This window comes from Molothrus ater, chromosome 11 (assembly GCF_012460135.2).
Source record: "Molothrus ater isolate BHLD 08-10-18 breed brown headed cowbird chromosome 11, BPBGC_Mater_1.1, whole genome shotgun sequence".
In the NCBI taxonomy this organism is placed as follows: Eukaryota; Metazoa; Chordata; class Aves; order Passeriformes; family Icteridae; genus Molothrus; species Molothrus ater.
The window spans coordinates 4,308,631-4,330,228 of NC_050488.2; the positions used below are offsets into that span (position 1 = coordinate 4,308,631).

General features: G+C 64.9%; 4 protein-coding genes across 6 annotated transcripts in view; 1 reads left to right on the forward strand and 3 right to left on the reverse strand.

The window, feature by feature from the left end:
• Positions 1–69: 69 nt before the first annotated feature.
• Positions 70–4,672, forward strand: MST1 (macrophage stimulating 1). Of its 3 annotated transcripts, none has more exons than XM_036391182.2 (18): positions 70–206; positions 560–701; positions 859–971; positions 1,088–1,202; positions 1,411–1,547; positions 1,619–1,739; positions 1,834–1,952; positions 2,048–2,213; positions 2,308–2,438; positions 2,521–2,623; positions 2,737–2,873; positions 2,995–3,030; positions 3,113–3,224; positions 3,295–3,372; positions 3,437–3,583; positions 3,663–3,769; positions 4,213–4,352; positions 4,433–4,672. In XM_036391182.2, exons 1-18 carry the CDS (start codon positions 155–157, stop codon positions 4,592–4,594), a joined length of 2,118 nt encoding a protein of 705 aa, XP_036247075.1. In that variant the 5' UTR covers positions 70–154; the 3' UTR covers positions 4,595–4,672. The 3 variants fall into 3 exon arrangements, with proteins under 3 accessions (XP_036247075.1, XP_036247076.1, XP_036247078.1); XM_036391183.2 differs by having other exon boundaries at positions 2,051–2,213; XM_036391185.2 differs by lacking the exons at positions 70–206; positions 560–701 and having other exon boundaries at positions 887–971; positions 1,068–1,547.
• Positions 4,673–4,703: 31 nt separating this feature from the next.
• Positions 4,704–9,320, reverse strand: APEH (acylaminoacyl-peptide hydrolase). Its single transcript, XM_036391180.2, is given in 23 exon segments — positions 4,704–4,952; positions 5,033–5,139; positions 5,213–5,315; positions 5,389–5,579; positions 5,670–5,758; positions 5,835–5,915; positions 5,988–6,065; positions 6,194–6,335; positions 6,520–6,608; positions 6,679–6,730; positions 6,813–6,907; positions 7,018–7,078; positions 7,250–7,371; positions 7,436–7,476; positions 7,568–7,659; positions 7,733–7,870; positions 8,073–8,215; positions 8,346–8,421; positions 8,516–8,597; positions 8,697–8,826; positions 8,899–9,007; positions 9,120–9,164; positions 9,167–9,320. Coding segments are annotated over 23 exon segments (2,313 nt in total). The 5' UTR covers positions 9,275–9,320; the 3' UTR covers positions 4,704–4,813.
• Positions 9,321–9,416: 96 nt separating this feature from the next.
• LOC118691779 (acylamino-acid-releasing enzyme-like) lies at positions 9,417–14,436 on the reverse strand. The gene is made up of 22 exons (XM_036391181.2): positions 13,936–14,436; positions 13,271–13,400; positions 13,046–13,172; positions 12,877–12,970; positions 12,707–12,782; positions 12,469–12,632; positions 12,259–12,396; positions 12,079–12,170; positions 11,926–11,966; positions 11,727–11,848; positions 11,505–11,565; positions 11,339–11,436; positions 11,210–11,261; positions 11,038–11,126; positions 10,791–10,929; positions 10,631–10,714; positions 10,477–10,557; positions 10,294–10,382; positions 10,000–10,190; positions 9,820–9,922; positions 9,640–9,746; positions 9,417–9,571 (listed from the first exon to the last, which is right to left on the reverse strand). The coding sequence occupies exons 1-22, from the start codon at positions 14,224–14,226 to the stop codon at positions 9,466–9,468; spliced, it is 2,475 nt and encodes an 824-aa protein (XP_036247074.1). The 5' UTR covers positions 14,227–14,436; the 3' UTR covers positions 9,417–9,465.
• A 218-nt stretch (positions 14,437–14,654) lies between these two features.
• BSN (bassoon presynaptic cytomatrix protein) overlaps positions 14,655–21,598 on the reverse strand; it is an 89,083-nt gene continuing 82,139 nt past the window's right edge. The window contains 7 exon segments of the mRNA XM_036391240.2: positions 14,655–16,750; positions 17,267–17,364; positions 17,451–17,505; positions 17,691–17,834; positions 17,963–18,056; positions 18,407–19,143; positions 19,447–21,574. Coding sequence (XP_036247133.2) covers positions 17,465–17,505; positions 17,691–17,834; positions 17,963–18,056; positions 18,407–19,143; positions 19,447–21,574 — 3,144 coding nt within the window. The 3' untranslated portion in view covers positions 14,655–16,750; positions 17,267–17,364; positions 17,451–17,464.

A 21,598-nucleotide genomic window follows, 5' to 3' on the forward strand; every position in this document is an offset into this window, starting at 1 on the left:
TCCGCTTCAGTCCCGCCCCCTGACCTGGCCCCGCCCGGCCCCACGCGTGCCCGCCGCGGGGTGACCCCGGCCCCGCCTGGCCCGAGCCTGACCGCAAATATTTGCTCGGGGCCGTTCCGGAGCTCCAGCGGCCCGGGGACGCGGGGCCGCCGCCATGCAGCCCGTGCTGGGGGTCCTGCTCGCCCTGGCCGCGGCTCTGGGCTCAGGTAGGGCCCCAGGCTGGGTCGCCATGGGGCTGGAGGGCACTGGGCAGTGCGGGGCCCAAGGCCGGGCCAGGAGCCTGCAGGCCATGCCCCGTCCCACGGCGGACGGGGGGTGCCGGAAGCAGCGGGTGATGTAGGGCGGGGACCCTCCTGCTCCAGGGCACATGGATCAGGACATAGGACAGGGATCCCCTGCTCCACAGGACATGGATCCCATGCTCTGTGGGACACAGAGATCCCATGCTCTGTGAGACAGGGATATCCTCCTCCGTAGGGCAGGGATCCAACACTCCACAGGGCCCCAGTGCTCATGCTGTGCCCCCATGGGGACACTGAGCACCTGCCACACTCCGCAGGCCACCGCTCACCCCTCAATGACTTCCAGCGCCTGCGAGCCACCGAGCTGCTGGCAGTGCCTGTGGACTCACCGCCACCACTGCCGGAGCAGGGCACTGCGGAGCAGTGTGCCCAGCGCTGTGCCACCAGCCTGGCTTGCCGGTGAGCAGGACACGGCGCCACCCCGGGGCAGGTGGGAGTGCACGGGCCACAACACCGGGTCACTGCACTTGGACACAGGGTGCTCACGTGTGTGACCCAGGTCCTGCTGGCCCTGGCTTCACACAGTGCCATGCCAGATTCCTGCTGTGCCTCCCAGGGCTTTCCACCATGACCAGCAGAGCCAGTTGTGCCAGCTGCTGCCCTGGACCCAGCACTCACCCCGCATCCAGCTGCAGAAGAACATCCGCTATGACCTGTACCAGAAGAAAGGTGGGCTGGTGCCATGGGTGGGCATGGGGACACCACAGACTGGGCACAGGACTCCTCATTGCCCATTTGCTCTGACCCGGCCCTGGGGCTCTGAAGAGGTGCCTGGCTCTGCTCAGACTACCTGCGGGACTGCATCGGGGGCGATGGCTCCAGCTACCGCGGCACACAGGCCATGACGGAGAAAGGGCTGCGCTGCCAGCATTGGCAAGCCACAACACCACATGATCACAGGTGCCCCCGTGTCCCTGGCTGTCCCATCGCACCTACCCTGGGCAGCATGGGGCAATGGGGAATGGGGTGGGAGCAGTGTGGGATAGCATAGGAGCAATGGGTACAGCTTGGGGGCAATGGCACTGACGGGGTGGTGCATCATCCTTGCTGTGCCCGCTCCAGGGCAAAGGATTCCTGTCAGCCCTCCTACCCACTCTGCTGCCAGCAGGTTTCTGCCATCCCCTCGCAATGGGCTGGAGGAGAATTACTGCCGAAACCCTGACCGGGACAAGCGGGGCCCTTGGTGTTACACCGTTGATCCCAATGTCCGGCACCAGAGCTGCGGCATAAAGAAGTGTGAAGATGGTGAGTGCCACATCCCAGGATCACCCTGTGCTCTATTTTTCTCCCACACTGAGCTCTGCAGTTGTTGGCAGCTGTCTGCATGACCTGCAATGGGGAGGATTACCGTGGCACCGTGGACCACACCGAATCAGGGACGGAGTGCCAGCGCTGGGACCTGCAGCACCCACACAAACACCCCTACCACCCCAACAAGTACTGGCCCCCAGTCCCCAGCATTGCCCTCGTTGAGTGCCAGGTGCTGGGGTGATGGTGCCGCCCCAACTGCTGCTCCCTGTCTCTGGCCCAGGTACCCTGACAAGGGGCTAGATGACAACTACTGCCGCAACCCTGACAGCTCCGAGCGGCCCTGGTGCTACACCACCGACCCTGAGCGGGAGCGCGAGTACTGCCGCATCCGCATCTGCAGTAAGTCCCCACCAGCATCGTGCGCTGCTGGGCCTTGAGGGTCCTGGGTGCCACCCCTGACCCTGCTACTCTGCCCCTCTCTCTGGCCACACAAGCAGAAAAACGCCCACGGCCTGTCAACGTCACCAACGGCTGCTTCAGGGGAAAGGGTGAAGGCTACCGTGGCCAAGTGAATGTTACTGTGTCGGGGATCCCCTGCCAGCGCTGGGACTCCCAGGTGCCCCATAAGCACCATTTCGTGCCTGAGAAGTACCCGTGCAAGTAAGGAGATGGCTGTGCACCCCAGGAGGGTGGTGCTGGGCAGCACCCACGAGTGTGGGATTGAGAGGGGACAGCCATGTTCCCCCTCCTCCAGGGACCTGCAGGAGAACTACTGCCGCAACCCCGACGGATCAGAGGCACCATGGTGCTTCACCTCCCGCCCCACCGTCCGCATCGCCTTCTGCTTCCACATCCGCCGCTGCCCTGATGAGCAGGATGCCCAAGGTGAGCCCCCCCAGGCACCTGTCCCTAGGTGCCCAGCCCCGTGCCCCTGTGAGGGATGCCAGCTCTCCCTGCTTCTCTCCAGAGTGCTACCACGGCCACGGCAAACACTACCATGGCCACATCAGCAAGACCCGCAAGGGAATCACCTGCCAGCCCTGGGCTGCCCAGACACCTCACGTGCCCCAGTGAGTGTGTGAGAGGGGGTGGTGGATACACAGATGGGGATGGAGATGGGATTGAGGTGGAGTTGGAGATGAGGATGGGGATGGTGACAGTGATGGTGACTGCCTCCTGGCAGGATCTCACCTGCCACCCACCCTGAGGCACGCCTGGAGGAAAACTACTGCCGCAACCCCGATGATGACAGCCATGGCCCCTGGTGCTACACCATGGACCCCCGTACCCCCTTCGACTATTGTGCCATCAAGCCCTGTTGTGAGCCTGTACCCACATCCCTGCAGAGCTAGAGGGGACCCTGGCCACACACAGGGTAGTTTTGGTCCCCTCGGGGTGGCTGGATCCTGTGCCACTACTACCCTCTGTTTTCTCTCTGCAGCTGGCAGCACAGTGCCCTCCATCATGGAGAATACAGGTGGCGGCCCATGGGTCCTGGGTGGGCACTCTGGGGTGGGTGCTGGTGGTACAGCCCCAGCTGATGCCCACCCTGCCCACAGACACAGTGACATTTGAGCAGTGTGGCCAGCGGGAGGAGAGGCTGCAGCAGAAGGGGCGCATCGTAGGTGGCCAGCCTGGCAACTCGCCCTGGACTGTCAGCATCCGCAACCGGTGAGGGGGTGTCCCATGTGCGCTGCCATGTACTCAGTGTCCCCCCAGAGCTCAGCCCCTGTCCCCACAGGGCTGGTGTGCACTTCTGCGGGGGATCCCTGGTGAAAGAGCAGTGGGTGATCAGCACACGCCAGTGCTTCTTCTCCTGGTAAGGCTGAGGCTGGGCATGGGGTGGTGGGACCCCACCGTGCCCTCATGTCCCTGTCCCACAGTGATGCCGACCTGACGGGCTATGAGGTGCAGCTGGGGACGCTCTTCAAGGACCCTGGCCCTGGGGATCCTGACCAACAGACCATTCCCATCGTGCGGATTGTCTGCGGCCCCTCTGAGTCCCAGCTGGTGATGCTGAAGCTAGCAAGGTGAGTGGCTGTGCCTTGGCCTCTGCCATGCTCCACTGCTGGCCAGGCTGGCACTGTCCCACTGCCCCTTTTGCCACAGGCCAGCTGCTCTGACCAGGCGTGTGGCGCTGATCTGCCTGCCCCCCGAGCGCTATGTTGTGCCTGCAGGCACTGTCTGTGAGATCGCCGGCTGGGGGGAAACCAGAGGTACCTGCCACAGGCAGCCCATGCTGGTGGATTCCCTGTTCAATACAGCCCCTGCCAAAGCCATTCCATCCCCTCTGCCCACAGCATCCCCATGTCCATGGCATCTCCCTGCTCACAGCATCCCTTGCTCGAAGTATCCCTTGCCGGCAGCAACCCCCAGATGCCTGGCATACCCCTGCTCTCAGCATCTCCCTTCCATAGTGTTTTCCTGCCCATTCCATCCCCCTGCCCACAGCATCTCTCGCCCTTGCTATCGCCCTGTCCATGGCATCCCTCTTCCGCATTATCTCCCTTCCGCATCCTCCTGCAATGACATTACTGCCATGTCATCCTCCTGTCCATGCATTCCCTGCGCACAGCATCCCCTGCCTGTGCCATTCCCCTGTATCCCTGCACACTGGTGCTCCCTCCTGTGCCCGCTGCCCCGCGCTCTCTGCCCGCAGGCACAGCGGACGGCAGCGTGCTGAACGTGGCGCGGCTGCCAGTGCTGGCCCACAGCGAGTGCAACAGGGCACTGCGGGGGCGCCTCAAGGAGAGTGAGCTGTGCACTGCCCCGCTGCGTGCTGGCGTGGGAGCCTGCGAGGTGAGCTGGGCTGGGGACACCCACCCCTGGGTGAGGGAAGGTGCTGGCACCAGGGTGACACCACTCTCTTCGTGCCACAGGGCGATTACGGCGGACCACTGGCTTGTCTCACCGCTGACTGCTGGGTGCTGGAGGGGGTGATCACCCCCTCCCGTGTGTGTGCCCGCACTGACCTGCCCGCCCTCTTCATCCGTGTTTCCCTCTATGTTGACTGGATCTACAAGGTGATGAAGATGGGCTGAGCTGGCATTCCCAGCCTGGCATAGCTGCCACTACACAATAAAGGCACAGCCTTGGCCACAGGGGTCGACACTGCACAAGGTCTCACTTTTATTTAACACCAAACCCCAACCGACATCTCTGCCCCTGGCTACACTCACTCCATCTGCTTCTGGTGCTGGTGTGGTCCACAGGGCCAGAAGTCACCCTGGGGCTGGCATAGCCCAGGACCACTGTGGGCACTAGGGGCTGTGCTGGCCTGTCCCATCCCACCTGGGCTGCCCCAGGTGCTGGAGGAACCAGTGGGCACAGTTCTTGAAGACATCAGCCTCTGTCTCCACACCCGCCAGTGCATGGCCACCCTCAGGGTACCACAGCAGCCTGTGGGGAGGGACAGGACGAGAAGATGCCCATCCAGCACCCCAGAGCTCCCTCCCGGCTCCCACCTGCACCCCACTCACCGTGCTGGCACACCCCTGGCCCGCAGCACCCGGTACAGCTCCAGCGCCTGCGTGGGGCTGACGCGCCGGTCCCGAGCGCCCACGCACAGCAACACCGGTGTCTGCACCTGCAGCACCGCCCTCAGTGGGTGTCTGACACCCCACACCTGGCACCCCACAGCCATTCTCACCCTGCCCTACCTGGGCTGCCTGGGAGATGGGCGAGCGCAGTAGCATGGTGGCCACCTCCTCAGCACATGGCACTCGCTCAAAGGAGTAGGGCAGCCCCAGGGAGGTGTAGCGCCTGCAGCACAGAGACACCAGTAGGTATCACAGGGACATGGCATGGCATGGCACAGGATGGGGTTGGCACTCACCAGTCAGGGATGTCAGAGGTGCCCAGCAGTGCGGGCAGGTTGGAGACAGGGCTGCGCAGGGCACAGGCTTGGTAACGCTCAGGCTCACGGGTGAGGAGGTGGAGGGCGATGAAGGCTCCGTGGGAGCCAGCCAGCAGGGCCAGGTGGTGTGGATCCAGGGGCTCTCTGTGCAGCGCCTGCTCCACTGCCAGCTGCACCCGTGGGGCACCCACCATTGGCACCCAAACAGCAGCATCCTCCCAGCAGCATCCCCCCAGCACCCTCAGCCCAGCACCCCTCACCTGGGTATCTGCCACATCCTGCTCACCCACACGGGAAAGCAGGGAGCTGATGCTGGCCTGGCCAAAGCCCAGGGAGCCACGGTAGTTCACTGAGGAGACAGGTCCATGGGTGCCATGTCTTACTGGGACACAAGGCCACATGTCCCCGAGCTCCCCAGCACTCACCCAGGAGCACGGCGAAGCCCAGCTGGCACAGTGCAGCCATGCTCGGACGCCAGCGGGCATCGAAGACAGCATGGGGGCCACCTGGGGCCAGCATGGGCATCACCTGGGCTGCCACCAGCACTGCCAGGGTGTCCCCACTGTCCCCGCACTCACCATGGGGGCACACAACGAGGGGGTGCGGTGGTGTGCCATCTGAGGGGCTCAGCAGCAGGGCCTCAAAAGCCTGGGTATCTGTGCCAGGGAAGGGGTCCCACTCAGCAGCCACCACTCTGGGCACCCAGCACCCTGCCCCCCGCCACTCCTGAGGTTCCTGGCACCCAGGCAGCACCGAGGTGCAGCAGGGGCCCCCAGGGGCTCACCCTGTGCATTGAGACCCTGCCTACTGCAGGGTGGCTGGATCGTCAGGGTCTTCCAGGTGACACCAGGAACGGTTGGGGTGTCCTCCACTGGCACCCAACCAAGGGGCAGCTCGTGGCCTGCTGGTGGCAGCACAGCCACCACCTGGACACAGGCAATGGATGACACTGGGGCTGTGCTGTGACAAGGCTGTGCCATGCCAAGGCTGACATACTGGATCTGGCTGTGCCACACCACACCATGGCATGTGTGCCACACTGAGCTGTGCCTAGCTGCATATTGCTGTGCCATATCCCACTGTGCCACATGGTGCCAGGGCACTGCTCACCAGGCTGGGGGGGTGGTGGGGGGCTGAGCAGGTGGCCACCAGCAGGTCCCACTGGAGAGTGAGCAGCTCCCAACACCCATCAGATGACCCTGGGGACAGAACACGTGTTGGTGACCACAACTGCTCACTAGAGCACCATGGGTGGCCGGTACCATGTACCTGCTGTGAGGTTGGTGACGGTGCATGCCTCCGTATCCACGAGCAGCAGGTCCTGTGGGGGTGCAGAGCACAGGCAGTGGTATCACCATGGGCTGTGTGGTCACGTCCCTGGCCCTGCCATGCCCTGGACTCACCGTGCGGCTCCGCTGAGGGGTGCCCAGCACGGCTCGCTGGCTGTCAGCTGCCCAGCACCGCAGGGGCAGCGCCTCTGTGTAGAGCCCGGCAAAGGCTGCAAGTGGGGCAGAGTGCTGGGCTGGTGAGCCAGGGTAACGGGCACCTGGCAGGGGGTGGCACCAGTCCCCCATCAGAACCCAGCTCTGCCCACCATGCCTTGCTCACCCTCCGTGGGCTCCTGAACCACATCGAGCACTGTCACTGTCTGCCTTGTCTGCCAGGTGAGCTGGGGAGAGTTAGTGTTCACGGATGGACCCATGCCAGGGGAAACTGAGGCAGGGAGGCTTGGGGACACCCTCACCCCAGCCAGGCACCACGAGAGGCTGTGACACCTGGGCACTGTGCTGGCAGCACAAGGTGGCACAGCCGTGCCTGGTGCCCGCGAGGCCCAACTCACCATGCACAGGCGCAGACACTGCCGGTGGGGCCCCCCCACAGCCCCCTCCAGGTAGAGCAGGCGCTGGCCATCAGGGCTCAGCCGGGGGGAGCAGACAGACCCCTTCTCTGCTGACAGCAGCTCTGTGGGCAGCAAGGGGTCAGCATCCCAGGGACACCCGGGCACCCCCAGCACCCCAGCACTCACCGCAGCACCCGCTGGCCAGGTCCAAGTAGAAAATCCCTGACCTGGGAGGAAAGAGTGGGTCAGGTTGGACCCCCACTGTGCTGACACTGCATGGACATCCTGGCATGGTGCTGGTTGCTGGCTGGGACCCACCTCCTGTTGGAGCAGGCGTTCAGCCCCAGGCGGAAGGGCTTGTGCCACCAGCCCACGAACACCACACCACGGTCATCCGGGGACCACAGGGCCTGTGTGATAGTCAGGCTCATCCCACAGCCCCAGGCTGGATCCCCTGGGATGCTCCCTGCACCCCATCCTGACCTGGCCAGGGGAGAGGTGCTCCGGGACTCCCTCCAGCACTGACAGGCTGAGGTCCTGCAGGTCCAGGACGCAGAGGACGGGCACACTGCGTGTGCTCAGGGCCTCCCCCCAGTCCTCGTGGTACACAAACTGCTTGCCCTGTGGCACAGACCCATCAGCCCCATGGCCGGTGCCCCCAGGCATGCAGCTCTGTCCATGACACACTCATGGGATGTACAGCACACTCATGGGGTGCACAGCATGTTCAGGGGGTGCCTGGTGTGCCAAAGGGACTTGTGCCATGTTCACAGTGTGCATGGCATGTTGGGGGTGCACTTGAAAACACTCATGGGGCACCTACCTCCTCATCCTCATCCTCTGCTGCTGGCCAGGCTGCTCCTGGCACATCCCAGGGGCAGGGGGGCTGCGGTTTGGGCCGGCTCTTCTCAGCCACATAGAGGAGCCGTGTCTCCGAGTGTGACCAGGCCAGGCAGGCAAAAGGCCCTGGCATGGCAAAGAAGTGCCAAAGCCCAGCCTGGTACAGGCACAGCTGGGCACCAGGTAGCCACCAGGGCTGCTGGCCACACCAACCTCCCCCCTGATGTGGGCAGGAACCATGGGGAAGGGGCCCTACCCTCCGTGTAGACGTCCCCATGCTTCCCCAGCGCCGTGAGGTCCACGCTGTGGCTGCATCCCCCGCTGTCCCACACCTGGGGGGACGGGCGGCACACGGTGTACACGGTGCCCACCGCCCTGCACTGGCACTCGGGCCGCCCCGGTGAGCGACCGGCACAGCCGCGTTACCTCCAGCAGCTCGCGGCCCTGCGGCGGGCAGCGTTTGAGCGCGGCGCGGCGCTGGCCCGTGGGCGAGTCCTGGCTGAGGAGCCTGAGGGCGGGAGGGACGGCGGCTGCGGCGGGCCGTGCGCTGTGGGCACCGGCCACGGCACAGACACAGCGCCCCATCCCGCACCCGCCCGTGCCCTACTGGCTGTGGATCTCGGCGCTGAGCGCGGTCCGGCTGACGGCGAGGCCCTGGCGGCCGGCTGTGCGCCGCAGGCTGTAGTGGCGGCCGAAGCGCAGGAGCCGCCGGCGGGCCAGGTCGGGGCGGCTGCACTCTGAGGGACGGGACCGTCAGCGCCCGCTCACACCGGGACAAAGACGCGGGGGTGGCAGGGCCCGCCACTCACCGGTGTAGAGCTGGAAGGTCTGGCCCCCAGCCGCGGCCCTCAGGGCGGCACGGGTGACGGCAGGGAACCGGCTCAGCTCCCGGTAGCAGGCAGCGGGGCCGTGGGCCGCCTGGATGAAGGAAGGGACATGCTGGACGTGGGTAAGCTCACCCCCTGCCCATGTCCCCCGCCTGAAGCGGGGCTGTGCCCACCCACACAGTTCCCCTGAGCCCCCTGCCCACCTCCACACCCTTCTCGGTCGCGGTGGCCATGGGGCTGTTCTCTGCCGGGCCGGGCCTGCCGCCCGCAGTGGGACGGCTGCCAAAGCAGGCGGGAGGAGCCCGGCGGCAGCGCCCGGCCGGTGCCAGCCCTCCAGCCGCTCCCCGCTGCCCCGCATGGCCAGGCCGGGGGCACCCTTCCCACGGCCCAACACATCCCCATGGCACAACCGCACACCCGGGCAGCTGAAAGGTCCAGTGGCCACCAGCTCCTGGAGTGGAAATGACACCGGTACCAGCACTACCACCAGGGACACTGGGGTGCTGAACTACATCGTTTATTGGGGGTCAGCAGCAGGGGTCAGCACCCTTAGCACTGCAGGTGCTTGAGCAGCCACAGCGCCATGTTCATGAAGCCATCAGCTTCGGCTTCGACACCAGCCAACGCATGGTTGTTCCCTGGGTACCAGAGCAGCCTGGAGGTGAAACAGGGATTAGTGCTGTGTCTGCACCCCACAGCTCAAGCCCTCAGCACCCCACTCACCGTGTGGGCACCCCCCGGGCCTTGAGGGCACGGTAATACTCCAGACCCTGCTTGGGGGGCACACGCCGGTCATCCTCCCCCAGCATCAGCAGCACGGGTGCACGGACCTGCAGGAGCAGCACAGCCTCAGCACTGGCACTGCTCCTGGGGACAGGGACAGGGATGGGGACAGTGACATACCTGGTCAACATAGCGTATGGGTGACTTGTGAAGCATCTCCGTCCACTGGGCTGGGTCTGGCAGGGCATCAGGTTTGTAGGGCAGCCCTGTCTCTGTCAGGCACCTGCAGGCAAGAGAGTTGGGGGCACATATGTGACCGGGATGGCAAGGAGCCTGGGAAGCTGGGGTAGCAGTACTCACCAGTCCGGGATGTCGGTGGTGGCCACCATGGAGGCAATGTTCACCACGGGGTTGCGGACCACGCAGGCATGGTAGGTGTCAGGGAACTGCCCGATGAGGTGGCACGCCAGGAAGCCCCCATGCGAGCCGCCGACCAGTGCCACCCGGCTAGCATCCAGCATCTCCTCCTGCAGCACCCGCTCCACGCAGAGCTGCCACCACAGGGAACACCCACTGAGCAAGGCAGCCCCACTTTCCCTTCTCAGGGCACCTGCAGGAGCACACAGTGCCCCAGGACCATGTGCCAGGCCATACCTGCACATCGTGTACGTCCTGTGTGCCCACGTTGCCTGGCAGGGAGGCCACGCTGTCCTGGCCAAAGCCCAGTGAGCCACGGTAATTCACTGCGTGGGGAGCAGTGTCAGAGCCCTTCCTCCTTCATGCCCCCACCCCGCCCCTCCATGGGTGCTGTGTCACCAGGGCCCTGGTGTCACTCACCCAGCAGCACAGCAAAGCCCACACGGCACAGCGCCGCCGGGTACAGCATCCACCCGGCCGTGAAGACGGAGTGAGGACCACCTGCAAATGGCAAAAGCAAAAGGGGGGTGACACTGCCTGGCTGGGGTACAGTGGGGTGGGGACAAGCTCTTACCATGGGGCATCACGACCAAGGGGGGCTTCTGGCCAGCGGGACCCTCGCTTGGGCGCATCAGGATGGCATCAAAGTCTAGGCCCCCTGTGGAGGCAGGGAGGGGGTGTCAGGGAGCAGTGAGGATGGTGGAGCACAGCCTGACCCCACCTTGGGCACTCACCGTACTGGGGATGCTCCTGCTCTGGTGGGGGCTGCAGGGTGCGGATGCCCCAGCTGATGCCAGGCACGGGGGGGGCATCCTGCAGGCAGATCCACTGTGTCTGTGCCTCATGGCCAGCAGCGGGCAGGACTGCCACTTTCTGTGCAGGGAGAGGGGTCAGTGCCCATGCCAAGGGGCTGGTGGGCACTGGGGAGAGGGGTCAGTGCCCATGCCAAGGGGCTGGTGGGCACTGGGGACATGACTTTACCAACATGGGTGGGCAGCTAGGGGTGGAAAACCTGGCCACCAAGAGGTCCCGGTCGATGGTGAGGACAGACCAGCTTCCCTGGGGAGAATCTGGGGAGGAGGGGGTCAGACCTGCAGGTGTGACCCTCTCCCCACCCCTGGCACCAGCATGGCCCCATTGGCCTGTCACTCACCAGCTGTCAGCGAAGTTGTGGTGCCTGTTGCCGTGTCCACCACGAACACATCCTAGGGCCATGAGAGCAGAGTCCAGTGGAGCCCTGACCCAGCCAGGGCCCCCTTGGGTCCCCCCAGTACCCCCTCACCTGCTGGCTGCGCTGGGCCGTGTCCAGCAGGATCCTGCGGCTGTCGGCCGCCCAGCACATCCCTGGCAGCGCGCCACAGTAGATTCCCGGGAAGGCACCTGTGATCAGAGTGGTGGTACTCAGCATCCCCCTGAGTATCCCCCAACACCCCCAGAGCTGTACTCACCCCATGCTTGCCGTGGCACAGCCTCCAGCACCGTGCTGGTGTGTTTGGTGTACCAGTCGTACTGCAGGAGACATGGCATTGGGCAAGTTTTGCAGGGTCTCAGCCTGCCTGCCCCCACTGCAGCCCAAGGAGGGGACATCGCTGCCCTCCTGCCAGCTCCACCAAGCATGGGCACCCTGGCACCTCCCTGGTGCCTGCCAGTGTCCCCCTGGTGCTGCTCACCATGCGGAGTTGGCTGCACTGCTGGTGGGGGCCCAGGACATTGTTCTCCAGGTAGACAATGCGGCAGCCATCGGGGCTGAGTCGTGGTGACCACACGGCCCTGGTGTCCTCAGAGAGCAGCTCTGCATGGGGACGAGGGGATGTTGAGGGGTGGCAGGGGAGCCAGGGCACCAGCAGGATCAGGGCATGCACTGCTTACCGCATCTCCCACCCGTCAGGTCCACATAGAAGAGCGCTGACCTGCCAGCACAGAGGGGTGTCACAGTGGGGTCAGGGGGCCAGGCTGTGGGGTTGGTGCCCTGCAGGGTCCTACCAGCAGGGCTGGGCTGTGGGGTGCCCTGCAGGGACTCACCGGCGGTTCGTGCAGTGCCGCAGCCCCAGGCGGAAGGGGTCGTGCCACCAGCCCACAAACACCACGCCAGTGTCCTCAGGTGACCAGAAAGCCTGTGGGGAGAGGGGAGATACTCAACACAAAATGCTTCTGGCTCCTGAAACCTCCTTTCTCTGGTTTCCTGCAGCTCCCCATCCTGACCTGGCCGGGAGAGAGGTGCTCTGGGATGCCCTCCAGCACCGAGATGCTGTTGCCCTCGATGTCCAGGACGCAGAGGACGGGCACACTGCGGGTGCTCAGTGTCTCTCCCCAGTCCTCGTGGTACACGAACTGCTCGCCCTGTGGCACAGTCTGGTCAGCCCCACAGCCACACAGCCAGCCCCCAGCTGACCCAGGGTGGGGAGACCCCACCTTGATGGATGCATCCTCCTTCTTGGGGTGCCCAATGTCCTCATCAGAGGTGCCCAGCTCGGGGGCTTTGCTCTGGAAGAAGGACTCAGCCTTGGGACGCTTCTTCTCCGCCACATAGAGCAGGTGGGTCTCCGAGTGAGACCAGGCAAGACACCCAAACTGGTCTGCAGGGGCAGGTCAGCACTGGCCACCCAGTCCCCTGAAAACCCACACTCCCTGGCATCCCCCAGCCCCTCACCATCATCATAGACGCTGCCATGCTTGTCCAGTGCTGTCAGGTCAATGCTTTTCACCTTCCGGTTCTGATCCCAGACCTGGGGGCAGAGATGCCAGGGTGGTCCCAAGACACAGTGTGGTTCCAGCCCTGAACCCCAGTGAATATCCATTTTCCCTCAGAACCCTCCTCACCTCCAGGAACTGCTTCTCTTTCTCCTTCTCCTTGCCAGGGACCTTGCGCAGGACGGCCTTCAGCATCCCACTGGGGGACTCCCGGCTCAGCAGCCTGTGGGTGAGTGCCCATCAGCCCCCACTTATCGCTTCCCCGAGGACCACGTGTGGGGTGTGGGATGGGACTTACTCTTCCTTGATCTCAGAGCAGGTGCCAGCAGGCCCCGAGTAGACAATGGAGGCTCCATCGTGGAAGATGAGGTACTGACGGCAGAACTTGATGTTCTCAGCCCTCGCCAGGTCCCGCTGCGACCACTCTGCAGGGAGCAGGGTGAGGACACCAGCTGCATCCCCACCAGCCAGGCAAGGACTCCCCGGATCCCTCTTTCCCCCCTGGTCCTCCCCATCCCCGTACCGGTGTAGAGGCTGCAGTACTTGCCCCCGTACTGGGTGGTGAGGTCGGGGCCGAGGCAGGCGGTGCTGAGCCCCGGGTGCTGGCTCAGCTCTCGGTACAGCTCCGACAGCTCCTCTGCACGTGGCTGTACCTGCGGGACACGCCGCGGCTGGAGGGGAGGGGGGCCCGGACCGGGGAGTAATGGGGCACAGGGGCACTTACTGGGGCTAGACGGGGGGAATTTTGGAGGGTACTGGGGGCAGCGCTTGAAGAGCCGGGGTACATGGGGGGAGGAGAGTAGTGCAGGACTGGGGCAGTACCGGGGGTGCAGAGCCAGGACACTACTGGGGCACCAGGGACCAGGAGGGCACTGGAGAGCAGATCCTGGGGTACACAGCCGGGACCAGGAGGGTACTGGGACAGTTGCCGGGGTACCCGTGGCTACCAGGATCCTGAGTGCAGGTCCTGGGGTGCAAGGGAGCCTAGGAGGGTCCTGCAGCAATTGGGGTCTATGGAGGAGGTGGAAGGGTACCGGGGTGGTGCCGAGCCGGAGAGCCAGCGGAGCAGCGGGGCCGGGGGGCGCCGGGCTCGCGGGGGGCGGTGCAGGACGGGACGGACGGGGGACGGACGGGGGGGGGCAGCGGGGGAGTCCCGGGGCTCTGACGTCACTCCCCCCATCCCCTCACCGGCGGCTCCATGTCCTCGCGGCGGGGGTCGGGGCCAGGCTCGGCACTTCCGGGATGGGGCGGGGCCGCCGGCCCGCGGCACCTCCCATTGGCTGCGGCGCTCGGGCCACCTCCCGCTTTGAGGCGCCCCCCGGTGGGCGCGGGCGGCGCTGCAGCCGCAGGCAGGGGGGTCCCCCGTGCCCCCGACGTGTCCCGGTGGTCGTCCCCTGCCACCGGATCGCCCGTGGGACCCTCTGAGGCGGCAGCCGGGGGACAGACCGCGGCACCGCAGCCTCTGGATCGCCCCGGCATGGTTTGCAGAACAGGGGTGGTGGCTGCAGAACAGGGGCTCTATGCGCAGGACCGGATGGATCGGACTCTTGAGAGGCACAGGGATCCCCAGTCCAGCAGCCTGGCTGGGGGGTATCGGGCCATCGGGGGCCCATGGGACTGAGCACCCTGCTCAGGGGTGTGGGATTGAGTCATTGGTGCCCGCAGCGGCCCTGCCAACGGGGATTGGGCCCTTGGGAGCCCACCAGAGCCAGCAGCCTGGCCAGGCAGGTGAGATCGGGTCCTTGATGCCCACAGGGACCCACTATCCCAGCGGCCCAGCTGTGAGTGGCAGAGGTCAACAGTGCTTGGTGACAACCAGATCCATTCCAGCTACCCCTGCCATGGCAGGGGTCCCGATCCCCCGCCCCCCACACTGCAGGCAGGCAAGAATCGGGGCCAGTCCGTGGTTTGTGTCAAGTCCTTTTTATTCTGTTCCCACAGAAACACCTGGTGAGGGGGCAGCTTCTGGGAGGGAGTCACGACACAGCGGCGGGGGTGGTACGGCACGGTACGGCACGGTACGGCACGGTACGGGGTCACTACGGGTGGCACAGAGCACAGCAGACACGCACACCGTCACAATGTTCAGAGGGAGCGCACCCGGCATCGCACTTACCGCTGGAAACGGCGCCCAGCCGCGCTCGGCCCTCGGTCTTTGCACCCCCCGTCCCCCCGCCCTGTCCAGCAGATTGCCACACCTGGGGCTGGGGGCCCGGCCCGGCGGGGGGCTGCGCGCCCCCGCTCCTGGTAGGCACGAAGGCAAGGTGGCGGATGTGCTCGGGCGGCGACATTGGCCCCGGCGGGGGTCTCGGTCCCGCGTGCGGTTGACACACTGTACAAGTATTTACAGCGCGAGGAGCGGCGGGGCCGGCGGCCCGCGGGAGGCACCCCCGGGCTCTGCACTTGTCATGGCGGGGAGAGGCGGCGGCTGAGCGCGGGGCTCTCCTCCCCCCGTGCCACAGCCGCCGGCCTGCCCCCAGCCTTGGGCACCGACCGGCAGAGCTCCCGGCGAGGGATCTGCCACAAAGCGTGGGCTTCCCGCGGCAGCCGGGTCCTCGATCACAAGTGCATAAATCTGCTAAGAGCTTTCAGTACAGCGATGGACTGATGGAGAAGAAAAAAAGAAAAGTCCAGGCAAAGAACAGCAAGCACTGAAAGGCGGGTGGAACCGTGCAGAGAAGTAGCAAGCCATGCTCTACGACGGGACAGACGGTCACGGGCGCTAGGGCTGCCCTTTGGCAAAGTGGCCCTCCGTGGGTCGAACATGCCACGAATTCATACGCACGGGTGGTCGGTACTGAATAGTTCTCGGGTCGCTCGGCGGCACGCTTTGCGATGGAACCCTTAGGCGCGACATTGAACTGATTAGCTATTCACAGGTCTTGTTCTGGAGTCGTGTTATTTCGTTGCATAGAACATCAGGCGGGTGAGCGGGCGGCTGCCCCCGCCACGGGGGTGTCGGCGGGGCGCTGCCAGCGCGGGGAGGCGGCGGGGCGCGGGCGAGCCCCCTCCTCGGGCTGCCTCCCCCCCTGGGAATCCCCTCCTGGCAGGGCGAGTGGGCTTTGGCCGCCGGCCGCTGCGCCGGCCGTCCCCGCAAAATGGCTTGAGAAGGACTTGGATTGCACAGTAAAAGGAAGGATACTGCCGGAGGCAAAGCTCTCCTGATCTTGTTCCACGGGATTTGTGCTCTTTTGTAGCCTCCTGCACTCTATTGCTTCTACAGACGACAGCCCGTGTGCTAACTCATCGCACAAAGCAAAGAGGGAAGAGGATTTGGTATAAACTTTAGAAAAATAAAACCCCGAAACCAAAAGAAAATGAACCCAAAGAAACCGAGGAAAAAAGGACCCCCCCTGACGACGCCCCGTGCCCCCCCTCCACCCCCCCGGTGCGGATGAGGTATACACAGAAATCAAAGTGGGATGATTAAGGCTGTTCTTGAAAGAAAAGGGGTGCCCGGCGGCAGGCGCGCTGGCTGCGTGGCGAGGGCGAGCGCGGCCCTTTCAATGCTTCCAATGGCTTCGGGACACGCGCCCAGCCGGCCGCGCCGCCTGTCAGAGTCCTATGGCCTCGTATTTCGGTAGTGAAACAGTGTTAGGTCCTAGCTGACGCGCCCCGGGGCTCCCCGGCGGGGCCGGGCGCGGCCGCAGTGCAGGGGGCGCGGGGACGGCCCCGGCGGGGCGGGTGGGGTCGGGAAGGAGGAGCGGCGCCCACGGCGCCCAGCCCTCGGCTCGCGGGGGGGAAAAACCTATGAAGAGGCCAGAGCTGGAGTTCAGAGGGAGCAACTCTGCGTATAATCTTGAGAAAGGGCCGCAGCCGACCTACGGGGCCTGACCCGACGGTCCGGGCCAGGCCCATCCCCTCGGGGCAGCTGCCGGGGCTCGCCGAGTGCCGCGCCGGAGCTGCTCGCCAGGCGTGGGGGGCACCCGCCCCGGGGCGTCCGCCGGGCCCCTGCTCGGCCGTCGTTTGGTCCAGCATCCAGGGATCGCCCTGTTTTCAAAAGCTTGCGAGAGACAGAGAAGGAGAGAGAAAGAAACAGAGAGAGAGAGACAGAGAGAGCGAGAGAGTGAGGCGTTAGTCCGAGCAGCCCCTCCCCGCGGAAGGGTCCCCGCCGAGCGGCAGCGCTGGCCCGAGAGAAAAGGCCCCAGAGAGCCAAGAGGCACTGCCGGCGGAGCAGCTGCCGCCGCCTCCGCCCGCCCCCGCGCTGGACGGGCTCCCGGAGCAGAACCCGGACCACCCAAAGCTTCCCTGGAAACCCAGGGTCTGCACCAGCGCTGCCGAGACAGTGGAACAAGGCCAAGCCTCCACGCCTTGGCTTGGGGCCAGCACCTGGGGACGAAGATGGCGATGAGTGGCCCAACACGAAGGGGATGGGTGTAGGCTGTGTCTTTCCCAGCCTGGAGGCTGCGAGTATGGCAAAGCAGGGCTCAGCAGGTGCTTGGGGGACAGTGGTGCTGCTGGAACCTCAGAGGTGGAACGGCGAATGGGACTCGTGTGCGGGTGTGCCCTGTACACTCACCGTTATACTCAGAGTCTGGCGCCGCGTGCTGAATTCATTGGCTTCTTCATAGGTTTTTCCACTGCAACGACTCAAATCTCCACTCACTTCCCAAACTCCTGCAGTGGAAGGGAGGAGGAGGGCATCAGGCACGGCCGGGGCAGGGAGAGCCAACGGCACAGTGCCCGCTGCTGGCTGCACTCACCTTGTGCCGTTCTCTCACCAGAACGAAGTGAACTTCTTGCCGAAAGCTGACACCGCTGTGGGGAAGCCAGGACAGGTGTCAGGATGGTGTAGTGACCCTGGTCCCCCACCTCCCTGGGCCCCGAACTGTGGGAGCACTGCATCCCACTGGCTGCACCCAGCCATCCCCAAGGTGCCTGACTCCATCTTGGAGTGCAGAAGAGCACCATCGCCCTGTCCCCATCCCGGGAGCAGCCCTCACCTTCAGTTAGTTTGCCTGCTTGTTCCGCTGCCCCCCCTGGCAGGATTTTGGAGAAGACACTCTCTCCTTCCCCTCCGGGCTGCCCTGTGGCCATGCCTGCGGGACCACGTGGCCCAGCCGCCCTTGGACCGGCCTTGCTGTCTGCTGGGGGACAAACAAAGCCACTGTTAGCAGGAGAAAGGCCCGGCTGGGAGAGCTCAGCTGAGCTTTGGGGTGCCAGGCAGCTGGCATGAGGCGGGACAGATGGCACAGTGCCACTGGGGCTCACTGACCTGCTGCTCCCAGGGGCTGTGCTGACGGTGCTCTCCCCGGCTGCTGTGGCACTTTTGCTGCAGGTTTGGACGTGTCTGTCGGCTCCACTTTTGTCTGGAAAGGAGAAAACAGCTCTCAGGGCTCACCCTCCCAATAGAGCATCTACCAGGGGTGGCCCAGGCTGGGAGGTGACACTGAAACCCCCAAACACTGCTCCACAACCCCAGAAGACACAGCAAGGCATCCAGGACATAGTGACGTCCCCTCCTGGGTCCCCTCAAGGGGATGGCAGCTTCCACAGCACCTATGGGTGTCTGTATTGGGTGTGTGAGTGGGATACACTTTACTCCATGGCTCCCATTCCCAACACTTCCCCTGCCAGCCCCTGGCCACAGCCAGCTGTGCCGATTCCAGGCAGAGCTGTGGGGTCAGGATGCAGCCTGGCCAGCTAAGCCCATACTTACTGCCGGTGCTGGGTGTCCGCCCGGCTGTGCATGGAGCGTGGCCGGTGCCTTCCCTGCTGCCTGGGCCGGCCCTGGCTGCTGCTGCGGTGGCCGGGACGAGGGGGGTCCCTGTGTCCTGCCCCTGGTCTCAGGCTGTGCCGAGCTTGCTGGCTGGGCAGCCTGGCGTGCTGCCGGCTGCTGCCGCGCTGCTGGCTGCCCTGCCTGCTGCTGCCTGGCCGCTGGCTGCTGTGGGTGCGTGAGGGGCTCCTGCTTCGGCGCTGGCGTGGCCGGCCCATGCGGCTGGGAAGGTTTCTGTGCCTTGGGGGTCTCAGTGCCATGGTGGTGAGCAGCGGGGCGGGATGATGGGGCGTAATCAGCGGAGCTGGGGCCGTATGGCGCGCGGGACTCGGGCTGCTGCGCCTTCTTGGGGCCGGCTGAAGGCCCATGGCCACGGGGCTCATGGCGGCCAGATTCTCGTGGGTGCTGCTTCGATGAGCGGCGTGGGGGCTCGTCGCTGGCGTGCCGGGAGGAGCCAGCGTGGCGATCGTACTCCCTGTGGTGCCGGTGCTCGCGGTGTTGGGGGTAGTCGTCGTGCTGCCACGGGTCTTCATCGGGGGGCTCGTCATAATCGTGGTAGGTGTGCTTAACTGGGGGTCTCTTCTGTGAGGAAGAGTGGCCACCGTAGTGCCTGACCCTCTCTGCCCGCGCCTCCCTGGGCTTATCAAACCAGTCTGTTTCCTCCTGACCCAAATGATAGGCTTCAGAAACCAAAAACAAACCACAGTCAATCTCTCGCTCGAGGCTGCGCGGGCGGAAGCCATGCAATGAAGTGGGAGGGACAAGCAGCGGGCACGCGCGCAGGGGACAGCACGTGCCGGTGGGGACGGGACGCGGCACAGCAGGGCACCGTGCAGGACCGGCTAACACCGAACACCCAGGGCAGGGGGAGGAAGGCACGTGTCAAGCAAACTGAGGCGGTGAGAGTGTCTCTGCGTACGAGCGGACGGGCATGCCCCGGGGAAGTGCCATGCTCTGGGGTGGTCACCACGGGGAGCTGTTACCTTCGCTGTCCGAGACAACGCAATGGGCATCATCCATGCCGTAGCCCTCCTCGTGCTTGTACGAGTGACTCCTTGGCACGTCTTTGATGTGCTTTTGCACATCAGGCAACGAGTGGCTGGAGCAGAACTGGGAGCAGGGGTCCCCTGCTGACTGGGGGCCCGGCCCTCCTGCAGTGCGTGACCCCCCCATTGACTTCCCCATGGGGCTGACAGGGCTCTCCTCCTCCGAGTGCTGCGAGCGCATGGGTGCCCGCCCACGGCTCTGGCTCATGCTGAGGGATGAGGGCTTGGAGCTGACTTTCTGGGAGCGCTCCATGCTCTCCCGCTCATAGGACTTGCTCCGGCCGCCCATCTCCCGGCTGGAGGACTTTTCCACCCCATAGCCAGAGGAGCGAGTTCTGCTGCTGGAAGAGTAGACCCGCTCCTCCTCATCCACCAGATCCCGGCTGGAGACACCGTAGTACTTTTGCTGCTCATAGACGTTCTTCTTCAGGCCGTAGGTGATCTCATCCTGCAGCTTCTTGGCCCTGGAGGCCACATTGCTGCTGCCAATTGAGGTGGTTGTTGAGTAGGAGGCCAGGTCTGACTCTACATCTTTGGCTTCTTCAATGGGGGAGAACTTGGAGATCTTCTGCTCCATGCCCTGCTTCCTGTGCTTGCTGCGCTTGGAGGAGATGACAGCAGGTGCCAGGTTCTTGGATGAATGCTTCGGTAGTGGTGTGCCAGAGCTGTGCTTGTCCATCCGTGAGGAGTGCCGGTACTCACTGTCCCCATAGTAGTAGCTTGAGCTGGTGGAGCTCCCTGACACCCTGCCATTGCTTTCTGTGCCCCGGTAGTAGCTGTTCTTCCCACGATGGTCGGGGCCATGGTGATCATAGATGTCCTCCTCAGACTCCTCCTCAGCTTTGCTGTAGCAGCAGGGACGGCTGGAGCCCTCAGTGTCCCCTAGATCACTCTTCTCTCTGCTGTGGCGGCTATCGGTACTCGTGCCCACTGGCTCTGCTTTCTGCCCGTCCACTGCTGGACTCTCCTTGGTGAGCTCACTGATGTCCTCGATCATCACATAGTTACGGGGGATGTTTTGCTCCAGACTGGTGTAGAGGGACTCGGAAGAGTAGCTGGCTGAGGGGCCCGGTGCCGTGCTGGTTCTCTCAGCCGGCCGGCTCTCAGGTGCCTTGTACTGCTCATAGCCACTGCTCGCCGGCGCAGTGCTGAAGGTGACGTCAGGCACGGCAGAGGAGCTGGTGGCCGCACCAATTACCTCGTAGTTGGTGGGGATCTTCTGTTCTAGGTCAGCCAGGGAAGTCTGCCGTGGCTTCTGGTGCCCGCCAGCTATGTCTGCCGGGCTCTGGTAGAGGGTGGGCTGTGCCGCCGGCATGGTGGCTGCCCCAGCGAAGGCGCTCGGGGCTTGGTAGGGGTTTGGGGGCTGGAAGCCTGGCTGGGCTGGGGTGCCCAGCTCTGGGTATGCAGTGCCGGGGGCTGAGAAGCCACCAGGTGAAGTGAAGGTAGGCAGTGGAGCTGCCGGCAAGCCATCCTGTGAGGTGCTGGCTGTGGGGTACTGGGGGTGCTGGAGGCGTGGTGGTGGGAAGGCGGTGGGGCCCTGCGGGGCAGGGTATGGGTAGGCGCCATAGGAGGCGGCGGCAGCGGCAGCGGCGGCGGCGGTGTAGTCGGGGTACTGCCCGGCAGGGCGCAGGCCGGCGCTGTCGTAGGCAGCGAGGCGCAGGCTGTGCAGCTCGCTGTCTGACAGGTAGTCGCGCCGATCCCCGGGGTAGCGCAGGTAGGGGTGGTCCCGCCCACCAACCCGATCCTTCAGCAGCGACTCCTTGCGCTGGGTGATGCCCAGCTCCAGGTACTTCAGCTTTGCATCGATCTCCTTCTCCTCCTCGTCCAGCTCCGCCTGCTTCTTCCGCAGCTTGGTGGCCTCATGCTCCACCAGCCTCAGGTCGCGGTCCAGCTCCTTCAGTAGGCTGGCCTTAGTGACAGGCGCCGTGGCCTTGGGAGCCAGGCTGCTCAGGTAGAGCTGGGAGGCAGCTGGGCTCGCCAAGGGGACGTGGGGCTCCTCAGGTGGTGGGCTGGGCAGCGTCCGCTTCACCTTGCGTGCCAGCGAGCTTGACTGCAGCCCCCCCACCTGCAAAGCCAAGGGACATCCGGT